The 26,054-nt window shown below is 37.5% G+C and overlaps 1 protein-coding gene across 4 annotated transcripts in view; it reads right to left on the minus strand.

Annotated features, from left to right (window-relative positions):
• Positions 1-13,115: 13,115 nt before the first annotated feature.
• LARS1 (leucyl-tRNA synthetase 1) overlaps positions 13,116-26,054 on the minus strand; it is a 46,958-nt gene continuing 34,019 nt past the window's right edge. For 2 of the 4 annotated variants that reach the window (XM_026687979.2, XM_087955398.1), the window contains exons 29-32: positions 24,204-24,308; positions 21,863-21,958; positions 18,316-18,448; positions 13,116-13,500 (exon numbers count right to left, since the gene is read on the minus strand). In XM_026687979.2, the coding sequence (XP_026543764.2) occupies positions 13,295-13,500; positions 18,316-18,448; positions 21,863-21,958; positions 24,204-24,308 (540 nt within the window). In that variant the 3' untranslated portion in view covers positions 13,116-13,294. Of the gene's footprint in view, positions 13,501-17,405; positions 17,468-18,315; positions 18,449-21,862; positions 21,959-24,203; positions 24,309-26,054 lie in introns of those variants that run through there. The other 2 variants (XM_087955400.1, XM_087955399.1) reach the window with 1 other exon arrangement.

Consider the following 26,054-nt stretch of genomic DNA (forward strand, 5'->3'; position numbering starts at 1 on the left):
GTGTTGAGCCATGTTTCACAGACAAATATAATGTCAAATTTAGCCGTATTTAGTAAGAGGAGAAATTCAGGTATTTTATTTACAAGGATTCTTGCATTGAGTAGCTTGCAATTCAGGCCAGTTGTGGTTGGAATAGAGGTAATTAGGGGCGTGCATGCCTAGTTTTGAGTGATGTTGGATTGGATGGGGTGGGGTTGGATGCAGAGTTGTGGGTTGTGTGACTTTCTTTTGATGCAATCAGCTCTGTAGTCAATGTATAGGTCCTTTTCTCCATTGTCTAGATGGTTTTTGAGTCCTGCGCGGAGTTCACGGGAGCGGATTCTTTACAGTATGGATAAGTCTGGTCTTGAGCGAAGTTTTTTGTAGTTGGGATTGGTTTTTGCAATGGCATTTATTGTTTAAATGAATATGCGTTTGCAGACTTTCTTTATCCAATTCTCTTTTTCAACTTGCTAGGTCAATGTCTCCATTTTGTTTTCTTTTGTCCACTGATGTGAATCAGCATATCTTTGTCTCTATCTACATATATCTATATGAAGGTATACATTTAATCATTTCAGTGCTAATTTGTACTTCAAGTGGGATCTTGTTCTTATATATGATTAATTTGTCCTAGTTTTCTACTTATAGAAGGAAATAGAAGGCAGTTAACTATAGAACATCTGGGTGTAGGATATGGAGTTTTTTTTTAGCAACCACAATTCCCTCAGGCAACATGTGAAAAGAATAAGCTGTCCTGAGCATGTTATTCATATTTTGTGTATCTTCTATCTTTTTTTTAAATAAAAGTTTTATTTAAGTTTTCACAAAACATGCGAATACAAATAAAATATCTTTTTTGAGGACAGCATGGCGCCGGGTTATCACTTCTACATACAGACATAATACATATTTATCTTATACATTCTACTCCATATCTTATAACTATTTTCACAATTTTTTCAATAGTTTTCCCCTTTCTTTACTTCCTATAGTCTTATTTTAAATTATCTCATTCTTTCTTAATTCAATTACATATCTTTTTCTAATTTTTAAAATCTTTCTAGTCAATGTTTTTATACTTTCGTCTGTCCTGTTTACAATTTCATATTATCTTTTCTCATAAAACAAATTTTCCCCTGTAATTACTAGCCTGGAGTGTAACACCTTTGTATCTTTTTTCAAATCTTATCTAAAAATTTAAGTTACACCTTTACATTTATAGCATTCATTTTCTAACCTCTATTTTATAGCACATACATATTTTCAATCAAATTCTGCTTGGTAACATTCCCTTAAAATACGCACTAAATTCTTAAAAGAAAAAAGTATATATGTATATATATCTGTGTATATATTTATAACAATAGTAAATGGAATAATTATTCTATTCAAGTATAGCTCTGCCATTAATATTAATAACAATCTTTTACATTTCTATTTCTTTTAACAAACATTACCTAGTGATATCAGTTGTCTTCACTTTAATCATCTATATTTCATATTTTATTTATGTCTTTAAATAAAAAACCAAACAATAGTTATTAACAGTAGTCAATAAAGTTATTATTCTTATTCAAGTTCATCTTATCAACTGATAAAAATCTTCCATGTTTCTTTTCATTTTTTAAACATTCTTTTTAAATCATTGAGAGCCTTATTCTCTTTACAAACAAATATTCCACTACACATCAATAGAAATTTTTTCTATCACTTTAATCATCTAACATATTATATAACAATGCTATCCGATGCACCTTTGCAGAATCCTCTTCTTAAATTAAATTTTAACCATTGTCTCTGTGTCTTTTAAATAGGTTTATACCTTTAATTCTTGTACGTTTTTCCTGTACCTCTATATCTTGTTTCTGTCTTTTGTAGCTTCTTTTCCTTTCCCTCTTCCTTCTCTTCTTCTCCCTCCCCTTTTTATTCCCTTTCTATCTGATTCTCCCTTCGGTGATCCTCCCTTCTGCTTCTTCCTGATATTATGATTACTTTTCAAATTACTCTTTTTTTTTTGGTTGTTGCTTCAGTACTTAAGTTTTTAACTCCCTTTCCCCCTTTCCCTTTTTTACCCCTCTTAAAATTGCTTGGTCATTAAAGATGGCTTCTTCATTGTCCCGCCCTTCTTGTTCTGCCAGCGTTTCTTGTTGTTTTTCATAGTTCAAGATCTCCATTTCTAAAAATTGAAATACGAAGCCAAAAGATCATCTTCCATCTTGTGATTCTTCTTTTTGTTCTTTAAGTCTCATTTTTAACTCTTCAAGGATTGATGCCATTTTTAAAAAATTTTAAGCAACCCCCAATTGATTTTATTTTATTTCATTAGGATCCTCCATCCAAAGTTCCAGGAATCATCCAATAATCCAAAACTGTTTCTTGCTTCTTTTCTCACTTTCTCTTTCCAGGGGCTTTGTTCTCTTGTAACAAACTTTCAGCTACAATGTATTTTTTGCAAGCCTTGTTAAAATTCCACTATCAATTTTTTTTAAAGTTCCAGGTGGTCTCCTCCATTTTCCAGATTCCATCCTCTTTTTTCCTTTTTCCCTCTGCTGCTTTCTTTCTTTTTTTTAAAGAAAGTTTTTAAATTATCCAAGAATCTTTATCCCTTTGACACTTTATTTTCAGCTAGCAATAGCCTATTAATGTCAAAGTGGATTAGTATCAATTTCTTATTCAAATCTCTTCTTAATGTTCCAAGTCAGTTAAAACTGTTGATGTTAGAGGGAAAAAAGCCAATTCTGTTTCCTTTCCCTTTCTCTTTCGCAGCTTAAGATCTTTTTTAGGAATAGTATTAGTCTTTAAAATTCAGGTTCCAGGTACCTTAAATAGATGTTCTCCATTCAACCTGGTCAGTCAAACTTTCTCCTTTAAGCTTCCTCCTGCATAATCTTGTCCAGTCGGGTTCTTCTTTGAGGTGGCCATTTCTGACTACCGCTGCAACCGCCTTTGGGAAAGGGAGTAATGGCCAGCCAAGGAGGAGAGATACAGCTCTCCTCAACCCCACTGACAGCTCCCCCTTCTTCACCACCTCTACAGGGTGGCCTCAGCCCCTAGTCCGGGCGGCTCGGGGCACTCCAGCAGCGAGCACGGATCAAAACCGCAGACAATCGTGATTTTGGTCCGTTGCCAAAGAAGCCCAAACCGGAAGTATGTATCTTCTATCTTTTTTATAAACAAAAAAAATCAATGCCTTAAAAATTTAATCCAATCATTTTGAACATTCAAAGGGTTAAATTAGGCATTAAAAGTGGCTATGATACATCTCCAATTCTTCCACTGGTAAGGTACAAAATCTGATTTTAAGCTTAAATCTGTCCTAACAAAACTGCAGGAAATTTTATAGAGACTTTTCAATCCCACATCTGGAGGATTATTACCTACAAAAATTAAGAGTATGTGGAGCAAGGATTGCCATGAAAATTATATTTTTCACTCTTTAACATGGCTTATCTCAGCACACACATTTAAAGGCAGATCTGTGGGACTTGATGCCTAGTTAACATAAGCGTCTGGATCTGGTGTTACATTTTCCAGTCTGTTCCAGTCCTTTCACAAATCTGAACTTCAGCTCTTCAGCCCTACTTAGAAAATCACTAAATCCTGAAGGAATACTAGATTTTTGTGCTTGCTAACAAAGAATAAAAAAAATCTGGAAAGCAAAGAAATTAACAATGTGTGTTAAGCAGAAATGGCAGGCTGGTTGCTCTCTACAGATGCCTCAAAGCTAAATACTTCAGAAGTAACCTTAAAGATCATTATTCAACTTTGAATTTATCTGGAGATTGCGTTAATGCAAGATCAGTTCAAACCTCATAAAGCTCTTGCTTCTGCTAGTGAGAAATACAAGAATTTAATGTATTCAAAATAATGTTTGATAGTATTCAAAATAATCGATTGTAGAAAGTAAATTGTTGTGATCTAATTATATCTACAAATGCAGTGAGCTCCAGTCCTGAATGTCTTCTCACCTATTCTGCTTCATCTTTCTCTATTTTTAAAAGGAAGAGGAGGAACCCTTGACATTTTATATACCACAGATTTTACTCTCGACTTCAACATCTGTATGACATATCTGGGTGAATGCTGAGGGGGGTTCATATAAATAAACATTTCAGATGAATGGAGGATCCAACTGAATTTAAATATTCCATAGCAGGAAAAGGACACTAAATGCTAAGACCTGATGGAAACAGGAGAAGCGATTGTCTCTGTTTCAGATCACCTAGATCAGTGGTTGCCAACTAGTGGGCCGGGGACCACTGGTAATCTGCAAGAAAATGTTGGTGGTCCACAGAGAAATGTCCCCCTCAAAGCAACCCCCCCACAAGCAATTAATCCAGGCTGTGCGGGAACACAAGGCTGTGCCGCCCACATGGCTCGTGCATCTGCTGGCCCCCATCTTCGCTCAAGCTCAAACCTTACCTTGAGTAGAGTCACACAAGCTGAAACTGGAAGGTAAGACCAATGGTGGGGGGGGGGGAAATCCGCCCCAGGGTAGCTTACTGACATTGGTGGGAAAGTCGGTCTCATATTCCAAAGCAGCAGTAGTCACAGGATTGGCCCTTTGGTAAACCCGGAGCAGCTGCTCCTCCACCCGGGTGCACTGGCCTGCCATGGACTGAAAGAGCTGCTCCAGGATGACCAAAGGGCCAGCCCTGTGACTACTGCTGGTCTGGAATATGGGACCGACTTTCCCACCAACATCAGCAAGCCACCGTCAGTCAAAATTCATATTAGTGGTCCACGGGATTTAAAATTATGAGTTTGGTGGTCCCTGAGGTCCAAAAGGTTGGCGACCCCTGACCTAGATTTCTTCTCAAATTCCTGAAGATTTCAACCATTTATTCGAGACTACTTAGGAGAGCTATTTCAGATTCACTCCAGCCGCTTCTACTTTTGTTTTTAAAAGGATCAATTCTTTTTCTTCCTCCTGCAAAAGGAAGAACCTATTGCGTATGTGACATAAAGCATCTCCCTCATGAGGATGTGGATTGGACATTTCTACTTTGCAGTCTTCACTGTCTCAATGAACACTGAGGGTTTCACATTGTTCTCTGCGCTTGTTCAGCAGTTACAACAGGACCACGATAGCTCTATTGCATTAAATGTAAGGAAGCTGCTCAGAATCTTATGAAGTTGGTAGACTAGATTTTAGGAAATAAATACTTGAAGGAAATTATTGCTACCTCTAAACAATGCCTGGATGAGGAAGAACAAGTTAAAATTAATTCTAAACAACATGGAGTTGTTGTCTGAAAACAGGAAATTCAACTCAGGTAAATGGTTCCTCTTAGTTGCTGTACATTCAGACTATCTCCTGAAGCAGCAGATTCATGAACTGGAAATCCTCCTTGATCCTCCGTTGTCATTCGATTTGCATATGACAGCTGTGTCTATTATGCTGTGGGAAGCCACCACCCCTTTCTAGAAGATTGAAATATTTTGAAGAATATTTTTAAAAGGCAGAATATTATATTTCCCTAAATGAGAAATGGAAAAACATGCTCTTGAAAAACAGAAAGCAGACTCAGTCTCCCTGCCCCCAAGCAGAAACTGAGGAAGCAGCTTTTAGAAGTGCAGATTTGGTAATCCATTCAAGACAGGATATTTTGAAACAAAGGCAGAATGGTAGGATTAGAAGCAGCCCTTCACCCAAGATCCAACAAAGGACGAAAATAATTAGACATAATAGGAATTGCCCAACTGCCTTTTAGAACACAAGCCCCTTCATTGCAGTCCAAACTTCACCTGGGAGCTCATATAAACAATAAACCAGAGGCTGACCAGATTAGCTCAGACAAGCATCTAGGATTGCATTTCCTCTTTTGCCTATAGAGCCAGCTATGACCCCTATATAACCCCTACATGACCCCATAGGAATCTGACAACAGCCTATGGAATATTAAAGGACATGTTCTTGCACAGGAATGGGAAGCCAAATACAAAGCCCAAAGAAGGTACAAAACCCACTCACTCTCACCTCTATTTTGTCCATTTTGTCAGCTGCCCAGAACCCATGTGGTTCTGCTTCATCAATAAATGGACCCTCTTTCCAATCAGCCTCCAGCCTCCATTTTGTCTCCAGTGCCTTTCTCCCAGCTTGGAACTGGACCAGATGGATATTTCTTCCAACAATGCCATTTGTGACTCTTCCTGGGAGAGTGAGATTTGTGAGGGTAACCAATGCCTTGGTTATATTCTCTCTTCAGTATTGCAGTGGAACTATATAGAATTACTCATGAAAAACATCCAGAAGTTGCAAAACACAATGGCTAGTCTTTTAATTGGTGCAAAGTACAATGATCTCTCCATTGAAAGGTTTGCACCCATTGTCAGCTGCTTACAGGACACAATTTAAAGGGCTGGTAACATCAGCACTTAGCTGGCTTCCACTGATCTAAAATAAATAAAATAAAATAAAATAAAGCAAAGTTGGCATAGTTATAACCTGGCAGGGTAGAAAGTCAAGAAAAAATTGCCCAAGGTAGTGATGGCTTCTCTCCTATACTATTAAAAAAAATCTTGTAGATATGTATCCATACCAATAGAGTTGGCTTGGGGGTCAAGTTCGATTCTTTTTAACTCTAAAGTCTTAAATGGTCAGAGCCTGATTATTTGAGTGACTGTCTCTCCCATTATGAATAAGATTTGCATGTGAGACTGTTTTTTCCCCACTGCCAAATTTTTGGTATTTTATTCATTTTTTAAAAATCCCTCCTTTATTATAAGTAACTCAAGGCAGTAAACATACCGAATACTCTGTCTTCTTCCTATTTCTCCACAATGACCCTATGGTGTTGGTTGACCTCAGGAGTGGGATTCAAATTTTTTAACAACTGGTTCTGTGGGCGTGGCTTATTTGGTGGGCATGGCTTGGTGGTCATGTGACTGGCTGGCCGTGGCCAACTCAACATCACTCACATCGAGGCACACTTCTCCTCGTCTGGCCTCTCATGACTGTGGGGATGCTGCAACAGTCATAAGGGTCATAAGTCACTTTTTTCAGTGCCATTGTAACTTTGAATGGTCTCTCCACACAAGCAAAGTGCCAGCAAAGGAGGAAAAAAAACTCCAGAGACGTTCCAGAGACAGGAAGTCTAGTCCTGCCAAGAATGTAATAAGGGTTAATGGAGAGGCAGTTTCTGTAAGCAACACCAGAATGTTTCCTTCCAACCTTCCTTACAGGATTAGGCCAGTAATTTCTTCTAACAACCGGTTCTCTGAACTGCTTAGAATGTTAACAACCGGTTCTAGAGAATAGGTGCGAACCTGTAGAATCCCAGCCCTGGTTGAGCTGAGAGAGACTGAATGGTCCAAAGCAGCTTTAATGCCTAACGCAGGAGAGGCAGGCTATTATGGGTGTTGGTTATTAGGCATGTAATAAGCAAGGATGTGCTTAGAGTTGTCCACCCCTTTCTTTGACCTTTGGGGTTGCTTTCTTTTGAATGTTTATTGTTGGAGTTTATCTCCTTGTGTCTGTTAATGCTGGTTTGTCCGTGAGACATCTTTCCCAGTGACAAAAGCTCATGGGGAACACACTCCCCTTTAGACTTTCCCATTCAGCCTAGAAAGGCTGAGGACAAAGCTGGAATGCCAGGGTTAGAAAGTATGGAAGTAACCTTATATCCCTCCACTAATGCACTTTAATGATGACAAAAGGGAGGTTTTATATCCCTAATCAATCTCTTTCTTATCTGTAGACTGTATCAGTTTCAACAACTAAGAGGCTGCATAATAGTGCCACCTCCTGGAAATAAATAATAGATGTTGTAAAACATGTCCTACTTCCTAAGCACTTAAAAGCAACATTCCTCCCTCCCTTCCTCACATACTCACACACACAAATAGCTGAATTATCCACGGAACACAAACCAAATGACTTTTGACTATTTGGTTTCCTAGTGGAAAGCAGAAGAAAAGCAGTTCTTGGAATTACCTAGAAAAGGTATTAATGCTATTTGCTGCTCTAACATCACTATAAAAATCTTCCTTTTATTTCTGGGTGTTAATATAAATCCCAAACTGTTAAATGACCAAAACAAGATAGCTATATCAGCTGCTGGATAAAATCCTGCTTGTCCTGCTTGTCCTTTTTCCTGTTTGTAAAGCCTTAATATTTTTTAACCTATTTTTTTCTTTATGGCAAGCAAACTTTGACGATAAAAAACAAGACAGTGCTCCTTAAAAAGTTTTCTATCTGCTCCTATCTGTAAATGCTGAATTTAGATCATGTTCACAGCATGAACTAGAATTAGTGCAAATAACTGTGCTTGTTATACAGTAGAAATATCCATCATGGAATGATGCTCCACACCAGCCTTGCCCAACCTGATGCCTTCCAGAGAGCCATGCTGGTTAGGTGCTACAAAAGTCTCTTCCCAGCAGGTGTTCAGATAAACCATTTGGTGGAGGACTTTATTTCTCTAGTCACATAGCATCTGTTTTTCCTCCTAATAGGCTGGCTCGTGATATGCTTAAACCAAATACTGGTTTCATTAAAAGAGAGACACCAGTGTTGACTTCAGGTTATGAAACACCACAATCAGCAGAATCATTCTGAAACATTATGTGAATTGAAGTTCGAATACTTGGACACCATCCGTTGACAAAGCTGCCTTAAAGATCTGGGGATCTTGATTCTTAAATGATTCAATGCACCAATTTGTCTTCGTACTTTCTGTCTCCAGGGTAGGCCCTGTTCATATTTAACCACCCTCTAAAATGCAATTGACAGTCATGAGCACATGGCTTTCTTTGCAACTGTGTTCAGGGCCTCATCTGTATCTCTGTCGGTAGTGTATGAATTCTGCTATCTTATTCAGGCAATTTTACACACAGGGTTATTTACCTCACTAGTTCAACTTGCTATGTTTCTGTGCTAAAATGGTGCTACTTTTTGCTCTACTTTTATCATTTAAAAAAGAAATAAATAAGTTCTTTAGCTGTGTTAGTTGACCCACTGAAGAGTCAAAAAGAGGTTAAGCACACCCAGCGAGAGGCAGCCGTTGGTGTTGTTCTAGAGGCACCATAGGGTTAGTGTCCATGATAAATATAGTGTAAGTTGGGTGTTCCTGCTAGCAACCAAGCACAGTGCCCGAGAGATTGAAATGGCAGCTCTTTACATGATCTGGCCCCAAGGAACTGGAAGCAAGAGTATCACAAGTAACACACATTGACAAGGAACATTAATGCCAGCGGAAGGAGAGTGACACATTTTTCACTAAGCCAAACCTCAAAGCATAAAAAGTAGATGGAAGCAGGAGCAGCAAAGCAGCTGGACACTTTCTAATTAGCAATGGCATTTGAACTGAGATGTTACAGGCCAGATTTTATATAGTTCCTTTTAGAACCTGCTGGATTTGGGGCCTGGTTGGAAAAGAGTAAATCCCTTCCTGGACCTCCAACAGTTGCAGGAAGGGCTGTCAGCAACAGCAACACCCCCCTCTGGAGGGTCTTCAGAGAAAGGAGAAAGCAAGAGGATCTCTTTCTTTTCCCAGAAATCCCTAAGCAAACTTGCCATGAGAAGCAGTAGCAGGGCAGTCAGGTAACTGCAGCCAGCCCACCGAACCAATCAACTTTTCTGCTATTAATGGCAATGGGGTGCAAGTTGCCCATCCTACGTTTTTCCTCTCAGTTGGAGTCTTTATGCATCCAACAGAGCAATCCAGGAGGCTTCAGGATATCCAAAGGTAGAAACGAAACACCTTCCAATGGTGAACAATCCAAACTAACCTATAGATGACACTGCTTGCAGCAAGACTCTGTAGAAGCGAGACTGAAGAAGAAAAAAAGAGAAAGGGACAGAAAAGCTCGCGATCACCGAACCGGTTGTTATATTGGTGGAATCCCACCCCTGCTTTTATCCCTTCATTTTAAAAAAGGGAGGGAGGCAGAGGTGGTATTCAGCAGGTTCTGAAATTTTGAGTAGTTCGGACAACTGGCAAATACCCCCTCTGACTGGCCCCGCCCCTATCTATTCTCTGCCTCCCAAGTCCCAGCTGATTGGCTGGGTCTTCTTTTGTTGCCCTGCACAGGAGAACGGAGCTGGAAAGCAGGTTAGTGGGGTGGGGAGGGAATGGGGATTTTGCAATAACCTTTCCCCTGCCACGCCCACCAAGCCACACCCACCAAGCCACACCACACCCACCAAGCCACGCCCACAGGACCCGTAGTAAAAAAATTTGAATCCCACCACTGGAGGGAGGGAAGGAAGAACAGAGGGAGGAAGGAAGGAATTAATTCAGGGGGAAAAGAATGAATATAAAAAAGACAGAAGAAAAGTATACCAAAACTACCCCAACATAATTTGATTTTACAAATTAGAAGTATAAATTTAAATTTAAATTGGACTCACTTTATAGTTGCAACATTACTTTCATTTTTCCCCCCTATCATTTACTCTTTTTTTCTGGAAATCAAATCTATATAGCCTAATTTTATTTTTTCTGTTTTTCACAAAAAGTCCAAATGGGTTTTCTAATTGGCATTGAAGTTAATGACTTTTCTCTAATCAAAGCTGTCAGTAGTCAACTCTGCAAACTCATCTTCACTGTTCACTCTTTCATTGTGGATGTCAAATCTTTCCACTATTGTGCATTTTCTGTTTTGAAGTACGCTTCACACAGTTAAGTCAACTTAAAATGACAGACCAACTCATGCTATTCCTTGCCAATTTTACAGAAAAAGGATAAACAAACAAAAAGGTTAGAGATGAGGTAACAGAAAGAAAAAATAAGTCTTAATTTACCCCAACACAATTTGCTCTACCTCTATATCTCTCTCTATCCTTGCAAACTATCTTGCTTGCATCATGTCCACAAACCGTTTCATATTTTGACTTTTCTTCTTTAAACATCTCATCTTTTTTTCAGGTTTTCATCATCCAATGACAACTTTGCTCTCCCTTGTGTATTTGTTTTTTGATTCAGTCTTCATTCTGACTATATGATCAAATCACCCCATATATGCATACCCATTCATGACTTACCCAATTTTCACTTGCATATAACAGATCAGAAACAGACTCATATATCACCATCTTTTGCTTCTTTCAATATTAATTTCTAATAACCTACCATAAATCTTTGTTACAAATTTATACAATTTGAGATGTCTCCATCCATCTTTAATAAAAATTCTATTAAGATTTACATATTCATTCACTTGCTCAGTTTGTGTGTGACTTGCAATCATTCACTCAATTTTGCAGTGGCTTTTTAAAATCTTTAAATACATCAGAAAGAGAAAACCAACTAAACACGCTGGACTGTTTAATGACTGTGGGGTCTATGGTGTTCTCTGAGCTTGGTTGAGCTCAAGAGGTCAAGTTCAATCCTGAGCCACAAATATTCTCTTCTATTGTTCAATGACTTTAAATTATGATTAGAGCAGGATGAGAAACTCATTTTATCCATGGTGTAAAAACTGCATGGAAAATAGCATTCGAACCATGTTTGGCACTGAAGCAAATAATGGCGACAAGAGGGGAACAATGAAGCTTAACTGAAAGCAAATTTCCCTAAGCCATTAGGTCCAGGTGACCCTCAGCCAAATGTTTTTAAAGAATAAACTGCTCATCTTCTAATAAAAATACACTACACATTCCAAAGATCAACCTCCATGTTAAAGGAGTGACACATAGCCAATGTGCTTAGAATTATTAAGAGCAGGGCAAAATGATACTTTTAATGAGACATCAAGGACAGACTTAGACCTTACCTCATTAATACTGCAATGAGTATCTGAAAGATTGTTTTTGTATGAACCTGTCCAGACATTAAAGGTCACAAAATCTCTCTTTGAAGCCATGTTTACAAATGCTTGTTAGATCCATTAGAGAAAGATGTTTTCTGAATCACCCCTAAGCTAGAGTACAGTCCCAAGAGTTTTATAGCCCTTGCTCATTCGGTTTTCAGGACAACAGTCAAGAACATTCCTTTTCACTTAGCCTCAAAACTTAATTGATTTTGTTTAACTTATTTGTATTTTATTGTAGATCAGTCTATTTTTTTTACTCATTTTAAGTACCCTGCAAATAGAAAGAGAGGATATAAAACTGATGATGATGGTGGTGGTGGTGGTGATAATTGCATCCTTTTATTTCTCAACTTGTAAATATGCCTTTCCAAGAGCCCTCCAGGCTTAAATCAAAATTTAAAAGTTTCTTGTAATATGTTCATGTAATGGGGCAGGGACATGATCATTGTCTTCTTTATCATTTCTCTTCAGCATGAGAACTTTCTTCTTTCTAAAGCCTACTACAACTGGCTAAATGTAGGATCCTGACAGCAGTAACTCAGACTGAAGGCAATCAACAAGAGAACTAGATGAAAGACATCACTTGACTGGCACGGGATTTCATGATTCTGAAGACTTCTCAGACAAACGCCAGTATTTTTTTCCAATATCCCAGGCCATTTCACCATCCTGTGCCATGATGGCATAGTGATTAGAATGTGGTATTGCAGGCTAATTCAGCTCATTACCAGGTGTTCAATCCTGATGGATGGGTCTCAAGGTTGACTCATCTTTCCATCCTTCTGAGGTTGGTAAAATGTGGACCCAGATATGCTAACTCTGTAAACCGCTTAGAGAGCATTGTAAAACACTATTAAGCGATATATAAATCTAAGTGCTATTGCTATATTAATGCATATCAATGGAAGGTAGCCCAAAACATGAGAGATCATCAAACTGGAAAAGGCTGGTATAAAGGGAAACAAAGGGCCTATTTCACTAGAGTCACTCTGACTCTGTAGAGCTCCAATTTTCTTCCTTCCCCTCATGGTATGTTGACTGCATGAAACACTTGATCCATGCACTGTCAAAATAGAAAAATCAAATGGAAGCAAAGCTCCAAGGAAGTTTTTAAATAGCATCCTGTTGCTTTTTCTGCTCTCAAGGATGTCACACACCAAATTGCTGGAATTGCCTTCTCTCCAAAGGATGGCCAACTCTAAATAAAGGCCAGGGTGACTTCACTTCTGACATATCAACATTTCCACTATATATAAATAGTCCAATATTGCTTTTGTAAGTGCCAATATTGCACAGGCGTACCAAATTACATAAACATTATTTTTTAAAAATGCTGTACCTTGGCTTGAAGTAGGAAGGACATTCTCAAGAAAAGCCTCAGGCAAGGAAAATAGATTTATTGTATCCACATTTTAAAAATTGCAGAAGACTGATCTCCATGCAAATGTACGTTTTTTTCCCCCTTGAAGTTAAGTTTGCCTGAATTTAGCAAGGGTCTGAAAAGCATCCAAGTTGATTAAAGATTCAACACTGATTAACCCAAGACTTGCAAAATCTAATTAACTAAATAGACCAATGTATCTCCAATATCGGTTGTCTGTCCATTCTCAGTGAGTCTGACCCGCTTTTGAGCTAGGTCTATATGAAAGACAGCTTGATCTAAAATAGGAGACTTCTCAGCATCTTCCTTTCCAAGCACAGGAACACGTCGGGGTCCACGGAGAGGATCCTCAAATCGCATTAATTTTACTTTGGAAAGGTCTGAAAAAGAATTTAAAGACATAATTGTATGAGAGGTAACATTAGTATGCAAATCACAAGAAAGCTGATACAAAAGATGTAACAAAAATGGATGACTTTTAACAGTATAAGCTGCTGTTGTTGCCTACCCAGCTTCCTGAAAGAGTGCCCTGATAGAGGCTTAAATTTTGCTCTTCGGGCCCATTGCTTTGAAGGATGGGGAAACCCTTCAGTACTAAGGCTTAATTAAAAGACAAGGGAGGAGTGGAGTACACATGACATTTGATTAAAGATGTGAGTCATTGAGCAGAATCACCTAGAGAACAATCCTCATTTTTCCACCCAGACAGAGATGTATGAAGGCTTTGAGTTCCCTGAATGTGCCATTAGACTTGCAAATCATGTTTGCATAAGGAGGCAGAATTTTACCCACAATTCCACCCCCACTTAAGATACACTGCAGCTCTGTCAAGCTAAACTTCCAGGAGCAATTACTAAATAGCACTGACTCCATGAGGGATTTGGGGAATTCCCAAAAGATATTTAATTGTTTTAGTGATGTTTAGTATGATGTAGATTTTAATGATATTTCAGTACGTTGTTGAATGAATTAACTGAATACGGTCTGTATGTTAACATTTTTTAAAGACAAAATTTTCTTTGTTGCTATTCTTTATGCAGTGTATTAGAAATATGAACCGCTTTCTTAAACTGTGCTCCTTGTTTATCAGCTGTCATTTTTAAATGGGCTCTTCACAAAGAAGTCTCATCTGATAAAGACTAGCCCTTGAAAAGTGTCACCTCCACATCACTGCCAAGTCATTCTCCTAATATCTTTATCTGTTTTTGTTAATGACTTAGATGAAAAGAGAGAGGGACCACTTAATATATTTCTAGGTAACACTAAATTGGATGGTATTGCTAAAAGACAAAAATAGATTTCAAAATGGTCTTTAAAGATTTACAGGAATGAACTGAAAATTACAGAATGAAATGGAAGGTTCTTCACTTAAAAATCAAATACACATTAGCTTGGTAACAGTACTTGTGAAAAAGATCTTGCCTGCAAAATTGAGTACGAATCAGCAATATGATGCTGCTGGGACAAAAAAAAATCAATATTAGGCTGAATCAGTGTACTTTCCAAATTATAGGGATAATATTTCCACTTCTTTTGCATGGGTCTGATTCAATCATAGTACTGTATTTAAGTTCTGGGCACCACACATTAAAAAGGATTCAAAGTAATTGGAATAGATTCATAGAAAAGCAATGAGGATGATCAAAGGACAAGAAACCAAGTCCCATGAAGAAAGATTGAAGGAGTTTGGAATATTTAACCTTGGGTCTAGAGAGAAATGATAGCGGTGTTCAAAAAGCTGAATGGATGTCACACAAAAGAAAGTCAGGACTTGTTCTATATTGTTTGCAAAAAAAACTTCCTAACAATAAATGCAGTTTGATAATGGAAGCAATTACTCAGATAGGTGATGGATTGCCCTTCACTGGATATGTATAAGTAGAATGTAGACAAACACAAAGAGGATACATTAATTTAAATTCCTGACCTACATAGGAGATTGGATTCAAAGGCCTGAATAACCCCTTTTAATTCTCAATGGAATCACTTTACCTCCTAGTGGAAAGAAGTTGAAAACTGTACATAAGCACCTCTAATCTACAAACTGGGAAAATCTAATCTAAAGAACTACACATTCCCTTTCTACTCCTTAGTCTTTGTCCCATCTGAATCTGTCTCTTGTTCTTGATGGTCACATATATATTTCCTTTTCCCTGGCAATGCCTTTATTGACTGTCACCAGGCTAATTTTCTATTTCAGCATATACATTTCACAAGATATTTTCATGCAGAGGCTGAACATTAGATTAATCTAATTAATTGGACAATTAATTAATTGGACAATTTATTATTACCAGTAGTTAATATTTTATTAATTAGATAAATTAGATAAATCTTTATCTCCATTAGATAAAAAGTTGTGAACTGAGTATTGGCTTAAATGCCTCTTTCCAACATTGTGATGTTAATTAAGTTCCTCCAAAAAAAAGTGTGAAACACGTTCACATCCTATTACAACTGACTTTAAAAATCATCTTTGTATAATATTGGTTTTCCTGGTATATTACAACCAGGAAAAAAAAATCTATATCTACATCTGCAGGGTCGACAACAACAAAAAATAAGCAAAGCCCTCCACCAAACCCCTCCCTTCTCTTCACTGTTATAATTTTAGATCATAATCCATCCCAAATGGCTTTACTTTAAGGGGTTCTTAATGGCAAGCATCTATTTTTGTGGAATACTGCTAAATAGTCCAATACATTCCTCGTGAAATAAGTAGCAAGATGTCACCTTAAAATTATCCCATTTAAAAATAGTAATGTGCTAGAGGCAAAGAACTTCGGACTGTTTTAGGAAAATCTAACAGCAACTATCACAAAATGTAAGGAGCTACTTCTCTGGAAGCTAAGACTCTCATGTACAAAAATCTCTCCCTGTCACATCTAAGGCTCTTCTCTCCCCCTTTTTTAGTATTTCATTTCTTCATTTCTAGTAAATATGTTACAGAGGGGAAGCTGAGATGAAAACCAAGTAATGGTTTTATCAGCAATATCATTTTATATGCTATTGTGAAGGGGAAAGGGAAGAGCAATTATAGGCTGTTTGATACAATTATTTCCATAAAACTAGAAGGTGTTCCAATAAAAGCAGCTAAGTTATTTGTTTTGTCATAAGGTACAATAGCCTTTTTTCCTTTTGAAGAAAGAAGCCTTTTCAAAAGCTACAAGCCAGTTCTCAAGGAATTGATAAACAGAACTTTCCTAATGAGCCAGCTATCTTAGTCTTCCTAAGTTCACAGCTCCCTTTTATCAGACAATCTTTTTAAGTGCCTGCCTAACCGTGACATCTTCTGAAACAACCATTCAGAAGAATTACTAATTTAGTCTCAATGGCTTTTCATTCACTTCAAAATAGTCAAGTTGTGGATCTCTCATAATTGCCTGCCTAAGTTTGAAATGTGTTTTTTTGTTTTCGTCTGGCAAGACAAGTTACGTATTTTTCCCCTCTCAACTCTCAACAGATTCACATCGAAATATGAAAATTGCCCCTTTCCCTAAGATCAAAACACACAAGCAGCTGAAGTGATGAGAAAATAAATTAACTTTCTGATATGGAAAGTTTGGGCCTAGATATAATTCCCTATTTGGATATAACTGCTGGGATCAGCAAAGACACAGAGCAAACAGGACAATATCTCCTTCTTAAAAGGAGCTTTTTCAAATCTCTTCAGCACAGCAACTGTGGTTTGGGCTCAAAGTCTTGGTGAGTTTAACTAAAAGATTACAATTCTTGCAAAGAAAGGCCTTTACTGATCAATGGTAAGAATCAAACATTCAATTTATGGTGGAGAGTATGGAATTAACTAAAAAATATAAAGTTTAACAATCTGCATTCTTAGAAAAGAATCTTTGCAGGAGTAGATTATAAAAGACAACAGGCAGTGTCATGAACTTTCCTTTTCCCCTCCTGGGACTAGAAATTTGGAAGAGGAAGCATTAGTCATTCAATGATCAATGTCAATCATATAGCTGATCTATCATATGATACGATAAATCATATGATAGATTGTAGCTATCATAGCTTCCCACAAAAAAATTATCTGATTGTTTATTTGCTACATTTCTATTTTTCCTTTTTGTTAAGCTGTCAAAAGAGTCAAACACTTCCCTCTCCCTTCCTTATCTTTCACCAAAACAATAAGGCTGTGAGGTAGGATGAACTGATTGACTTGCCCCCAAACACTCTGTGAGCTTCTGTAGCTAAGGGTGGACTAGAACTTGGATCTGTACATGCTAGGCTGGCATCATAACCACTACACTATATTGCCTCACCACTCACCACATAAATTCATTGTCAATCAGAACCGTCCATCTGCCACTGCACCTCTTTCGCCACAGAGGTTTCCTAAACCAAAGCAACTTTATAAAAACCCTGCTTAATTTTTTTACTGGGATTAGCAGCATTTGATAATCATGCTGATGTTAACATACATTTTAGTTTCAGTCTAAATTTAGATACGTGTATCCAAATTTAAGCTTTAGAATTAGGAAAATAATATAATGGTAATGAAGCAATTTCTATATTCAGAAGTTCAAGAAAATTCTTGTTCCAACACTGATTTGGAAGTATTTTCTATTAGAAAAAATTTAGTATAATCTAAAATTACAAATGTTATTTCATCTTCACTAATAAAATATATATTAAATTTAACATATTTGGCTTCTTCTAACTTAATTTCCTCTTGGCAAGCTAGAGATATTTTTTTACCACAGCACTGACCATCATTTTTGGCTATTGAGTAAGAAAGTCCATTTGCTTCAGTTCCTTAACACTGCAAGACATTATGGCCTACTACTTTGAGATAAATAGAACACTTATCCAGAAAGATAAGACTCAAACGTTCATTCATTACAAAAGTGTGAAATGAGTAGGAAAGGGTGACTCAAGACACATGCAACTAAATTAATGCATCACTCACACTGAAATTATAAATCTGGTCAAAGCTAGTAATTATCATCAGTAGTACCAATTGCACATTTGGAGTTTTGAAACCAGCTCCTCCAAGTTTCAGAACCTCAACACAAACTCCTTCAAATCCAGACCATAATGAATGGAGCTTCAGTTCTGGTCTTAGACAAGAGATCTACATAACAGTGCTGTAGGCTTGAGGAGACCAGAGTAGTATTCTATTTCTTCTAAAAAATTCTAAAATCTGTCTGAAATAAAAACTTGAACCTGAGTCCACATCTTACCTTTGATTCCTCTGTTCATCTTCATTAACCGTCTTATTATTGTATCTCGGCCATCTCCTTGCCTGACTTCAATCTTTGTAGAAAAGTGTCCATTTGCTGGTTGAGGGTTTATTAGACAGATAGACACACCAGGCTGTAAAGACATTTTTAAAAATCTCTGTTTTGCATGGATTTTTCAAAGTCTACTGGGGACACAGAATACATAGGCTTATACCTAGCATTTCATCTTATCAATAAGACTGGCTTCCAATTGTGCTACACAAAAAAACAGAGAAAAAAATGAACTTATGTTGTATGGTTTTGACAATTAGATATATTATAGAAAGGAGGGAGTTATAATATAACTTTAGAATAGGCATGTCCCACCCAGGGCCCACAGCTGCACAAGATCATACACTTTTAATGTTATTATGCCATTTTACATTATAAAACTGTATTATATATTTTATATGCCTGCTGAAAACAATTCCTCTTCACTCAATGTGGCCCAAGTGAGCCAAAGTGTTGGACGCCCATGCTTTAGAGAAAGCAATAAATTTACAATTGTATGTATAATTGCCGCAAAGAAAAGGGAAAGCATTCTTTTATATCTTTTTTCTTTCTTTTCTATTTTTCTTCTGCCGTCTTTTTTTGTCCTCTAGCTTTCTCCTTTTTCATTGTTCTCTTTTCCTTTTTACTCTATTTTAGTTTGTTTAATTTTAATTGAAATTAGAACTTTTAATAAAATTATACCTAAAAAGACAATGAAATGGGCAAATAGTGCAGACAAAGCGACTGACAGGTAACCCAGAGGAACAGGATAGTTAGAAGTGATGGACTGGGTCCCAAGAAGGGAAGGCATTTAGAGAGACAAGACTGGGGTAGAAGAAAAGGGTTAGTTGCCCTTCCCCTCCTTTGGATAAAGGACAAAGGGGGGTTAGCACCCTAATGTGGATGCAACCTATTGTGGATGCTAACACCAGAATCAGTGAGTCATGAACATGTCCATGACAAGACACATAGCTGTGATAAATTATGAGGAGAGGAAAGCAAGATGAGAGTCAAATCAAGGGAGACTGGTGGAGGGGATCTTAATAGGGATAATATAACAGATAGATGGATAAAAAATAAGTAACGCTAACAGAGAAAATGGGATACAGATAGCAGAATGAATTAGTAGGCAAAGGAAGTAGTTAAAGCTGGTACACAAAAGAGATTATTAACCATTGATTTAAGTTGCTGCCAAACAAAAAAAGAATCTAAGATCAACTATAAAAATACAAAACAAAAGAAAGAGGAAACTGTAGTGATTAAGACTTGGAGTCAACTAGGGCATTTGGGCAAAGAATATCAGGGAGAAAACTCAAAGTTATAATAGAACAGAATGAAAACATAATAGGAAAATCACAAAAATGTGAGAATAGTACACTGATGTCACAGAAATAAGCTCTAGGAGATACAATAAATAAGTTTTTGTATATAATAGTACATAAACATAACTTGTACAGTAAACAAAAAAGCTTATTCATTTCTCTAACAAGATTTTCTTTCCCACACTGCAAACTGTGGTTCAACATCATTTTTTTTAATGAGAGCTGTCAAATTTCCTGCCAGGGCTTCTATCATTCTCAAGGTTTTGACATGCATCAGACTGCAGTTCCAGGTTCCTAAACTGCTCTCTACTCAACAGTTCAATTTGCCCATTTGATTGAAGCACAAAGTTTTCTTATTAAGAGAAACTGCCACCAAATCCCATTCAAAAATAAAGCACATGTAAGAAATTCAGCAGCCTTGACCAAAACTGTCACCAAAAGATAATTAATACAGCCAATTGCTCAGCCTTTCTACCTGCACAATAGTAATACACCATGTCTTGAAACATGAGCTAGAGTTTGTGGTGTTCAGTAATATTCCAGTATTTTCATTCAATATACTTTACAAATTATGAGGTGAAGCATTTAATCATATATACTAATTGATCTAAAACCTAGCCAGTAATTCCGTATTCTGGAACAAAGCAAAACTAAATATTGTGCTAGAAGCCGGATATGCAATGAGTTACTGTTGAACAGGGATATAATAACACAGAAGGCATCTGAATCTCCTCCTCATGCTTAGAGTTGTCACTTGTATTCTTTTTATTCTAGGAATGTTATTATCCAGACAACATTTACAATTAAAATTAAACATTAATTAAAGTAATAATATTATAGCAAGAGAGGAGAAAAGCCCCAATGCACTATTACTATTAATAATTGAGCAAAGTAAAAATACACAGATAAGCCATCTTCCAGTCTTTATACGCTATAGGGATGTTCTCTGTAATCATTTTGCACATCATCTGTCAAGCCCTACACAAAGCAGTCTCAGTAGAGAATGACACCATTGCAGCTTAGAGAAGAGAAACATTTAGTTCAAGAGAGACTCAGTTCTCAGAGACTACTAATAAATTCTATGGATCTAAGTAGGAAACAGCAAGTTTCTATATTAACCAAAAACAGATACTTAAGTAAACCTCAGGAGCAGCCATAGCCTTACTACCACATGTTCTGTTCTGTAAGTTCAACTGATGACTTCCAGATTGTGATCCTACAATACCCACTAGGATTTTATTTTATTTTATTATTATTTATCACATTTCTATACCCTTTATAGAGTCATGGGAGATAAAAGGGTAAAAAAGAGTCACAAAATCAAAATATATTAAAAAACATTAAAGACAATCAATTTACATAAAAGGGATAAAAAATATTAAAATAGCTGCAGCACTTAGAAAGAATGCAGGCTAGCAGGCTCTACTCTATCATAGGAGTCCCAAGCTAGTCGGCAGAAGCATTTATAAGAGCTTCCTGGAAGGCCAATTAGTTTGAGGCCAGCTTCACCTCAGGAGGAATGTTCCACAGAGCAGGAGACATAACAGAGAACGCTTTCCTCCTAGGTTCCACCTGATGAAACTCCCTAGCTGACAGTACCCACAAACATGCTTCTGGATCTTGAATTGAACCTGTAAACAACATGACAGTGCAGCTTATACAACAGAGGTATAATGTCTGCAGTTTCTGGAGTGCACATAACTGCCCATGCCACTGCATTCAGCACCAGCTGTAGCGTCCAGATACTCTTCAAGGGCAGCCTCATACAGGCACCATTCCAATAGTCCATTCAGGAAATGACTAGGGTATGAGTGTCTGACAATAGAGCCTCCCAGTCCAAGAATGGGCACAACTGGAGCAAAACATAAAACTGTGCAAAAGCATTCCTGCCCACAACTGTCATCTGCTCTTTGAACAGGAGCCATGAATTCCAGAAGAACCCACAGAATGTGCACTGAGTCTGTCTGGAGCAACCCCATCCATCAGCAAAGATGATGAACCCTCAGATACAGAAAACTCTAAACCACAGCCACTCAGGCTTGCCAGGGGTTTAACTGGGTAGGAAATAGCAATGATGGAAGGAAAAGTTTGATAAAGACTAAGGTATGTGTAAAGCTCTCACAGAAAACAACAAACTATTGGGGATAACATTCGTGCAGGGATAAAAGAAGAAACAAAAAAAAAACCAAACTTACTTCTACTCTAAATATGCAGAATGGCTTTCCAGGACAGCAATCTTCTTTGATTTTCTCATCTCCTTCTGAGGCAAATTTTAATTCTATATGTTCCAGCTTTAGAAGAAAATGGGGAAACAGTTTTTTAAAAATTAGTTCAAATAGATTAATAAGAAAGTCCAATTGTATCAAACAAAGAGTTCCACTGTTTTTAAAAAAATCGTTTTTTGTGATTAATGAGTTCTCATTTTAAAAAATTCCACAGGTTTGATTCTTTTATCTATAAATTTAAATGTATCTCAAGTGCAGAGGTCTGAGCCAGTAAATATTTCACTTTGGGCAAATTTGGGCAGTTTCAAAGTTATAGGATGTTTTATCACTTTAGTGCCTATTGCACATGACAGATGCCAACATTCCATTATTTGTTCCCACACATCAAAACCTTTACTTTCTTCACAGTAACTGTTCAAGTCTCATTAAAAAGGCTAAGTTTTTTTTCTCACAACAAATAATATAGCCAACAGACTTTAGTTACTGAGATAAATATACTAACTGTAATCATAGTCATTTGAATCGGATTTTTTCTAAATTCAAAATTGGGCAGCTAAAAAATTCAAATAAATAAATCCCCAATTAAATCAGTTAGAAGCAGCAATTCCTATTTATAGTAGGAATCATTAAATTTAGAGAAGGAATAAACACTGCCCAAAAAAGGCTGAGAATTTCCAATAACTTTCTCAACTTGAGGAAAAACAGCAATCTCAATAGGGTAATACATGCATCCGTTCAGGTGATAATAAGAAAGAAACATGTTACCATTATACTCTAGTTTCACTTACAGAAGATCATTAATATTGACTTCAGGGCTCTAATTCTGGATGAATTCTTCCACTAAACATTTCTTATTTGCCAGCATTATATGGGATTTAATTGGATTAGGCAGCTATTCAGATCAGAACTGGAAAAGGTCCCTCAGAGGAGACAAACAGAACACTCGGCAAACATACAGATAGCTCTTTAAAGAAGCCACATCTTTTCCTGTGTTTGATATGAGGTAGCTATGCAGCCTCTGAAAAACATATCCTTGCATTAAGCAGTAATTGGCAGGATACAAGATGATTGCAACTGCTGTTCCACCTTAATTTAAAGGTGTATTTTTCCTGGGATGGGAAGCTACTGTACAAGTCTGGGAAAAGATGCGACTTCTTTAAAGAGGCATAGATTCAAGGGTGGCCACTTGCTTGAAACCAATTTTTCACTTCCATGCTGAATTTATTTATTTATTTAATTAATTTATATTGCCGCCTATTCGCCCATGGTGACTTGAGGCGGCTTACACAATGTAAAACCATATTTAAAACAAAACATAAAAATAAAAAACAATAAAAACTAACAAAAAGAATCAAATAAATTAGAATCAAATAAAGCAAAATCTGGAGAAAATAAAAAAAATAAAAAATCACCCCCAGACTCCTACCCCCCACCCCGACAACAGCAGATCACACTAGCCATTTGATGGACTCCATCCTGCTCTGGGTTCCCCAGGCCCGCTGGCAAAACCAGGTCTTCAGTGCCTTCCGAAAGAGTGCTAGATTGGGGGCCATTCTAATCTCTGGGGAAATGATATTCCAGAGAGAGGGAGCCACCATGGAGAAGGCCCTTCTTCTGGGTCCCACCAGGTGTATCTCCCTCAGGGATGGGACCCGCCACATTCCCTGCCTCCCTGCTCTAATGGGTTGGGTAGATGTGACCAGCAAGAGATATTCCCTCAGATAACCCGGCCCCAAGCCATGAAGGGCTTTCAAGGTGACAACCAGCACCTTGGATTACACCTGGAAGCAAATCGGCAATCAATGCAGCTCCCGCAGGAGAGGTGACATATGTGCATACCAGGGTCTGCACAAAACCATGAGGGCTGCTGCATTTTGCACCAACTGGAGCTTCCGGATGCTCTTCAAGGGTAGCCCCATGTAGAGTGCGTTGCAATAATCAAGACGGGAAGTGACTAGGGCATGAGTGAATGTGAGTAGGGACCATATACCTGCATATCCCCACAGTTGGATTGCTGTTGTGACTTAAAAATGAAAAATATGCAGTCTATATGTAGACTGACTTTGTATCACTAGCTAGGGACTGAAGATAAACAGGCAAAGAATATTGAGCAGTGTTTCTCCACCTTTGCAGCTTTTAAGATGTGTGGACTTCAGTTCCCAGAATTCCACAGTCACCATGCTGGTTGAGGAATCCTGGGAGTTGTCCACACGTCTTAGTTACCAAGATTCAAAGATAATGATATATTTTCCAGAAACACTGAATCTTACCAAGAGCTGAATATCATTAAGGCTTCATAGCAAATGCTCACCTCTAAGGAATTTGTCAAATAGACTATATTCTCCCGCAGGACAGCCTGTTCATCGAACTCCAACTCCAGATCAAGCACGTGGGATCCCTTCTTCTCCAAATTTTCCTACCAACAGTAAAAAGTACATGTTTTTAAAAACCTTTGATAGAACTTTTCTAGTAAGTTTCCCAGCTGGTCTATGAGTCCCAACAGAGCCATTACAATTTACAGAAGATTGCCAATTCCAGCTACAATTTGGAAAGCTCTTAAAAGTAACTTGTTTTTGTCTCAAATCTACTTTTTAATATTTAAAAAGGACATTTAGAAAAATGTTTTAAAACGGAAAAGTATTTCTATTATTATTGTTATTCTTTAATTAACTAAATGTATATGCCACCTGACTCCCAGCAGCTCTGGCAAGCACATAAAACAAGACATCTCTGATGGGCAGATTTTGAAAGACTTGCAGATCGGAAGCCATATGAGGAGATTCATATACTTTAATAGGGGATCCTTTGTCTCCCTCCAACATCTTGCTGAACTTTAACTGTTAGGGACTGCTTTGCAAAAACAAATGTATTTTTTTTTTGCCAACTCATAATGCGCATGCAGTGACTATCTAATAAGCCTTTTGGTGTCTGCAAGAGAATTGGCAAGCAATACAATGTTCCAAAGTAAATGAAGTATGAGTCTGCATACCTAGTCAATTTAGACTAAAATTAATACTAATCAATCAATCAAAATACAGCTGGAAGGGACCTTGGAGGTCTTCTAGTCCAACCTATTGCTCAAGCAGGAGACCCTATACTAGGAATGTCAAGCTCACGTCGTCATGTCATTGTCACATGACATATCAGGACTTTTTCCCCCCTTCGCTAAATCAGGCATGGCCAGCGCATGATGTATCTGGCCCGCAAGCTGGGAATTTGACAGCCCAGCCTTATACCATTTCAAATAGGTGGCTGTCCAGGCTTTTCTTAAAAACCTCCAGTGACGAAGCACCTACAACTTTTGAAGGCAAGCTGTCCTCACTATTAAGAAGTTTCTCCTTAATTCCAAGTTGCTTCTCTCTTTGATTAGTCTCCATCCATTGTTTCTTGTCTTGGCTTCTGGTGCTTTGAAAAATAGGTTGATCCCTTCTTCTTTGTGGAAGCCCTTCAAATACTGGAATACTGCTATGTCACCCTTAGTCCTTCTTTTGTCTAGACTGGCCATACCCAATCCCTGCAACCGTTCTTTATATCTCCTTTAGAAGTGTCCAATAAAAATACAGGTTAGAACAAAATGAAGCTGAATACTGCATAATCAATGGTGCAGCATGGCTACTATCAAGGTGTTTGGCAAGGGGAAAGCAGATAGTTATAGTAGTAAAGCAACAGCAACTCAGATTCCTAATCCAAAATAACTAATACCGATAGTGGGGGGGAATCACTGTTATATTATCCTTCTCCTCCTATCCTGAAAGCCTTGTGTATCAGCAGGAAAAGACCATTTGATTAGTGCTGAATTGAGGAAAACAAAGACTGGATATCTAGTATTTATGTGCTCCGATGAGATTTACATGTTCCCCCAAGAGAAACCAACCAACCTCTACACAAATAGGAGAAATGTTCCTTCTTACATTAAAAAAAACCTATTCTTTTTTTAAGTGTGCAAGACATAATACTCATTAAAATTAATATCTGGTGTGAAATATATTGTCATAACCTTATTTTACTCCCTGTGTTCATCATCAAGTGACACACAACTTTATTGCAGAATATTTTCAACATGCACTAGAATCTATTAAGATTTCTAACATACTTCAGGTAATTCATACCAAAAGAAGAAAATGTAAATGTGGCCTAAATAAAACATTTTTATTGTTTTTCC

The sequence above is a fragment of the Notechis scutatus genome, chromosome 2 (genome assembly GCF_049901735.1).
Source record: "Notechis scutatus isolate UNSWTSFEM ecotype Mainland chromosome 2, rNotScu1.2, whole genome shotgun sequence".
Classification (NCBI taxonomy): Eukaryota; Metazoa; Chordata; class Lepidosauria; order Squamata; family Elapidae; genus Notechis; species Notechis scutatus.